This window comes from Carlito syrichta, unplaced genomic scaffold (genome assembly GCF_000164805.1).
Source record: "Carlito syrichta isolate Samal-C Ts95f unplaced genomic scaffold, Tarsius_syrichta-2.0.1 Scaffold316401, whole genome shotgun sequence".
NCBI classification, from domain to species: Eukaryota; Metazoa; Chordata; class Mammalia; order Primates; family Tarsiidae; genus Carlito; species Carlito syrichta.
Genome location: NW_007260497.1, coordinates 363,204 through 368,809, shown reverse-complemented (window position 1 = coordinate 368,809; position 5,606 = coordinate 363,204). Strand labels below are relative to the sequence as shown.

General features: G+C 43.9%; 1 protein-coding gene across 1 annotated transcript in view; it reads right to left on the bottom strand.

Annotated features, from left to right (window-relative positions):
- Positions 1–5,606, bottom strand: part of NFS1 (NFS1, cysteine desulfurase) — a 25,484-nt gene that overhangs the window by 8,101 nt on the left and 11,777 nt on the right. The window contains 4 exon segments of the mRNA XM_008074345.2: positions 1,211–1,246; positions 1,766–1,787; positions 2,075–2,268; positions 4,072–4,165. Coding sequence (XP_008072536.2) covers positions 1,211–1,246; positions 1,766–1,787; positions 2,075–2,268; positions 4,072–4,165 — 346 coding nt within the window.

The window sequence follows — 5,606 nt, the reverse complement described above, 5'->3', positions numbered from 1 at the left end:
TCAGCCTTCCAAGTAGCTGGAACTACAGGCGCGCGCTACCACGCCTGGCTCATTTTTTGACTTATTGTAGAAATGAGGTCTCGTCTACCCAGGTGGGTCTCAAACCTGCGGGCTCAGGCAATCCACTCACCTCAGCCTCCCAAAGGCGCGGGAGAGAAAAGAAATATTTCGCACAGGCACAGTGGCTCACGTCTATAATCCCACTACTTTGGGAGGTCGAGGTAAGAGGATTGCCTGAACCCACAGGTTCAAGACCAGCCTGGGCAACTTGGCAAAACCTCATCTATACAATAAATCAATAAATAGGCTGGGCATGGTGGTCCGTGCCTGTAGTTCCAGTTACTTGGAAGGTTGAGGTGGAAGTATCACCTGAGCCCAGCAGGTCAAGGTTGCGGTGGCCGTGGGCGTGCCACTGCACTGCAGCCTGGGTGAGAGTGAGATCCAACTAAAAAAAAAAAAAAAATTCAAATGTCCTGCACTAATGCAGTTCCCAAATTCAAAGAGCGAGTGCTCAGATATCACATCTGGACAGTGAAGGATACCACATTATCTAAATTTATTTAGATCTGGGGTTTGGATAGCAGGAGTTTGAATAATGAGGGATACCTGTACACACTTAAGTGCTGATCAGAGCTTTTGATCAATAGGAGTTCATTAGTTTTATCAAAATAGACAGATCTACAATAATATATTTAAATAAAAATAGAATGTCTGTTGGGCTTTTTGAAATAATAGTTCACAAAAATACTCTTTACAACCTCTGGAAACCATTAGAAGAAGCTATCTTCCATACTGCAGAAGCTATTACACTTGGTTCCACAGGACATTCATCCAGATAATGTATCCTGCAGACATAAAGGTGTACTGGCATAGACATCAACCAAAAAAAGGCCCTCACTTGAGAGACAGAGAGGTTATTTTTATATGTACCTCCATAAAATAGAGGGCAATCAGTCTCTTCCCAAGGGCTGAGGGAAAGAGACAGAACTTAAGCTTGAAAACATTTTTTTTTTTTTTGAATTGGAGTCTCACTCTGTTTCCCAGGCTGGAGTGCAATGGCATGCTCACAGTCACCACGGCCTCGACCTGCTGGACTCAGGCAATCCTTCTACCCCAATCTTCCAAGTAGCAGGAACTACAGGCATGCGCCACCACGCCTAGCTAATCTAGCTAATTTTTTGATACATTGTAGAGATGAGGTCTTGCAAACTTGTCCAGGCTGGTCTCAAACCCCTGAGCTTGGGCACTCTTCTTGCCTCTGCCTCCCAAAATGCTAGGATTACAGGCGTAAGCCATCACACCCAGGTTGAAAACATTCTTATGCCAATAGAACCATAGGGAATAAATGGGTTTCACTGAAAGACTAACAGGAACACGAACTACTAAGTCTTCTAGGAATAGAGACCAAGAGAAGTAAAATCCCATACAATCTTCCTCTACATGAAAAGAAGACACTGGAAATGAAGGAACCAAAGAACACTGCTTTGCACATCATAGTGAGGCATAGAAGATAGCTCACCCCATCTAGCTAAATTTGATTTGACGAAATCCCTAGTTTGTCAACCAAGTTAATATCTAGATGCCTTGTAAAGACGTTTAAAAGGGACCAAGAAGGAATGGTCTGCTGTATAGTAACTGTTAAGTATCTACAAATAGGCAAATGTTTTTGGCTATTGCTAAATGATAATTGCATTCTTTGTTTTTTTTGTTTTTTTTTTGAGCTGGAGTCTCACTGTGTTGCCCAGACTGGAGTGCAGTGGCACACTCCCAGTCACCGCAGCCTCGACCTGCTGGGCTCCAGCGATCCTTCCGCCTCAGTCTTCCAAGTAGCTAGAACGACAGGCATGTAATACCACGCCCAGCTAATTTTTTGATTTACTGTAGAGATGAGGTCTCGCCAAGTTGCCCAGGCAGGTCTTGAACCCACGGGCTCAGGCAATCCACTCACCTCAGCCTCCCAAAGCATGGGATTATAGGCTGAGCCACCGAGCCCGGCTGACACTGCATTCTGCAAAGGACTTCGAATGTACAGATTCTACTGAGAGCGAGACTAGTCCCAAGTGACTCCAAGAACATCTGTAAAAGGTCTTGCTGGAAGGTACAGAGAGGAGAAACTCTAGGAAGGCCTGGTACCTTTCGGACCATATATTTTGTGACCACTGATACTCATGAGATCAATTTTCATGTCGTTGACATCAAGTGGGATTTTTCCAACAGCCTGGGCTGCATCAGTATGGAAATACACCTTTCTGGAACTGCAAATCCGCCCTGAAACAACAGAGGGGAAGACCCACAGCTCAATGTTGGGAAGTCACTTGGCAGTGGTCCCACAATATACTATGAATTTTCTCTACCCATAGTAAATGATTTTTGTTGATAATCTAGTAAATATCCTCCCTTCCCCACCTCTTCCCCTTCCTTCCCTTGTTCTGCCCCTTATACTTCTGCTCTCTCTCTCTAGCCTCCCTTTACTAGAATAAAAAAGATAAAGGGCAAAGCACCAAATCAAAACATTCATGATCTTCAGGTACATAAGATTCCTACCACCTCATTAACGACAGCCTTTCAGTATGTTAGGTTACCCTTTAGATACTTATTTATTTAAAAGACGAAAAGGGCCAGGCACAGTGACAGAGGATCACGCCTGTAATTCCAGCAATTTGGGAGGTGGAGGCGAGAGGACTGCCTGAGCCCATGGGTTCAAGACCAGCCTGAGTAACTTGGTGGGACCTCATCTCTACAATAAGTCAAAAAATTAGCTCAGTCTACTTGGAAAGCTAATGGGAAGGATTGCCTGAGTCCAGGAGGTGGAGACCGCAGTAGCCAGAAGTCTGCCACTGCACTCCAGCCTGGGTAACAGAGTGAGGCTCATACTCAAGATGAATAAATGAATGAATGAATAAAATACAAGCCAAAAAGGGCCAGGCAAGGCCAGGCATGATGTCTCACATCTGTAATTCCAGTACTTTAGGAGACTAAGGCAGGAGAATCACTTGAGCCCAGGAGTCTAAGACCAGCATGGGCAACATAGTGAGACCCCAATTCTGCAAAAAACATTTTTTTAAAATTAGCCAGGCATGGTGGCCTTTGCTTATAGGCCCAGCTACTTGGGAGGTTGAGGTAGAAGGGTTGCCCGAGCCCAGGAAGTTGAGGCTGCGGTGAGCCGTGAATGTGCCATCATTCTCCAGCCTGGGCCACAGTGAGACCCCAACTCAGAACAAAACAAAAAAAGATGAATAGTTTAACATCTTTTTGCTAATACTTAAAGAGATTACAGAGTGAGCTCTTAGTGGGGATTACACATCACAAAGGTAAAAAGCCTTTTTTTTTGAGTTGGAGTCTCATTCCATTGGTGAGGCCTCGTCTCTACAATAAATAAAAAAAATTAGCCAGGTGTGGTAGCATGCACCTGTAGAATTACTCAGAAGGCTGAGGCAGAAGAATTGCTCAGGTCGACACTGGAGTGGCCAGGCTGGAGTACAGTGACCACACTTACGGCCACCACAGCCTTCACCTGCTGGGCTCAGGTGATCCTTCTGACTCAGTCTTCCAAGAAGCTGGAACCACAGTAAAAGGCTTTTTTGTTGTTTTTGGCAGCAAATGCAATAAAATGACAAACATAAAGGATGTCCTGAACAAGGTACTCAGGCTCTTTCCCTTGATTTCCTTACTGCACTCTATAAAGTGTTTTTTATTTTGTTTTGTTTTGTTTGAGTTGGAGTCTCACTCCATTGCCCAGGTTGGAGGGCAGTGGCACACTCATGGCCACCCCAGCGTCGACCTGAGCAATTCTTCTGCCTCAGCCTTCTGAGTAATTCTACAGGTGCACACTACCATGCCCGGCTAATTTTTTTATTTATTGTAGAGACGAGGTCTCACCAAGTTGTCCAGGCTGGTCTCAAACATGTGGGCTCAGGCAATCCAATCGCCTTGGCCTCCCAAAGTGCTGGGATCACAGGTTGAGCCACTGAGTGTTATAGTTCATAAAGTGTTATAGCTCCCAGTCTATCCCTGCTCCCTCAGATGCAACCCCACGACGGACAAGAATCAGGATTAACTCACGATACACACCTATTTCTGCAATAGGCTGCTTCACTCCAATTTCATTGTTCACAGTCATGACTGAGACCAGGCTAGTGTCTTCCTGGATAGCAGCCTCGAGTTCCTAAGAATATGCATGAGTAAGGAGACTATATAGAGCCAACAAAGTCCTTCTAAATCAGAATACAGGCAATCTTAATCTTGAAAAGGGACCTTTTAAAACAAACCTATCAGAATGGCTAAAAAAAACAGTGACAACACAAAAGGCTGACAAAGATGCAGAGAATCTGAATCATTCACACATTGCTCATGGGAATGTACATGGTACAGTCACTTTGGGAAACAGTTTGCCAATTTGTTTCTTATAAAACTAAACATGAAATTACCATATAACCCAGTAATTGCACTCTTGAGCAATTATCTCAGGGAAATAAAAATTAAATCGACATCATGTAAGTGGTGATAGAGGCGAAAAAAGAAAAAAAAATGCAATTCACAAAAAGCCTATATGCTAATGTTCATAGTAAGAACTAAACTGTGACCTTTTTTCTTTACCTTGCCAAATTCCAAATTAAGGAGTTTAGGAAGACAGGTTTTTTATTAACTCTCCCTTTACAACGAGGTTTCCAACCTGACTCTGGCATAACATCACATAACAGATAAAGAAGGAAAACCAAAGTACTTTATGACTCTGTAAAGCTGTCTCTTAAGAACTCCCAGGATCTGGACACCTTTTAAGGCACTTAACCTATTCTCTCTAAAGTATGCCATCTATGAAGTTTCATCTACATATTAAGAAATTTGAGCTGGGCTCGGTGGCTCAGCCTGTAATCCCACGCCTTTGGGAGGCTGAGGTGAGTGGAATGCCTGAGCCTGCGGGTTCGAGATCCGCCTGGGCAGCGAGACCTCATCTCTACAATAAATAAAAAAAAAAAATCAGCTGGGCGTGGTAGCGCATGCCTGTAATTCCAGCTACTTGGAAGGCTGAGGCGGAAGGATGGCCGGAGCCCAGCAGGTCGAGGCTGCGGTGGCTGGAAGTGACCACTGCACTCCAGTCTGGGCGACAGAGTGAGACTCCAACTCAAAAAAAAAAAAAGAAACTTGAAATTTCCTCCTCCCCCTTATCTCAATAGGACATCTCCTCTACTGATTTCAAAATTCCTTAGATAAAAGACTGGTTACTGTGAGTCAGGAAGTCTCTGAATCCACGTAAGCCCCCACTTTGAGATGTCCTACCTTCCTGAACTGATGAAACAATGTAAATCTCACATGTATTGATTCATGGTTTTCTATAACTTCTGGCCTCCTAAAATGTATGTAACTAAGTATGTATTATTATTATTTAAAAAAAAAAGAAATAATAATAGCCAAAACCTAGAAACTACCTAGATTTTTTTTTCTTTGAGTAGGAATCTCACTCTGTCGCCAGGCAGGAGTGCAGAGGCACACTCAACGGCCACCACAGCCTCGACCTGCTAGACTCTGGTGATCCTTCCACCTCAGCCCTCCAAGTAACTGGAACCACAGGCATGTGCCACCATGACTAGCTTTTTTTTTTTTTTTTT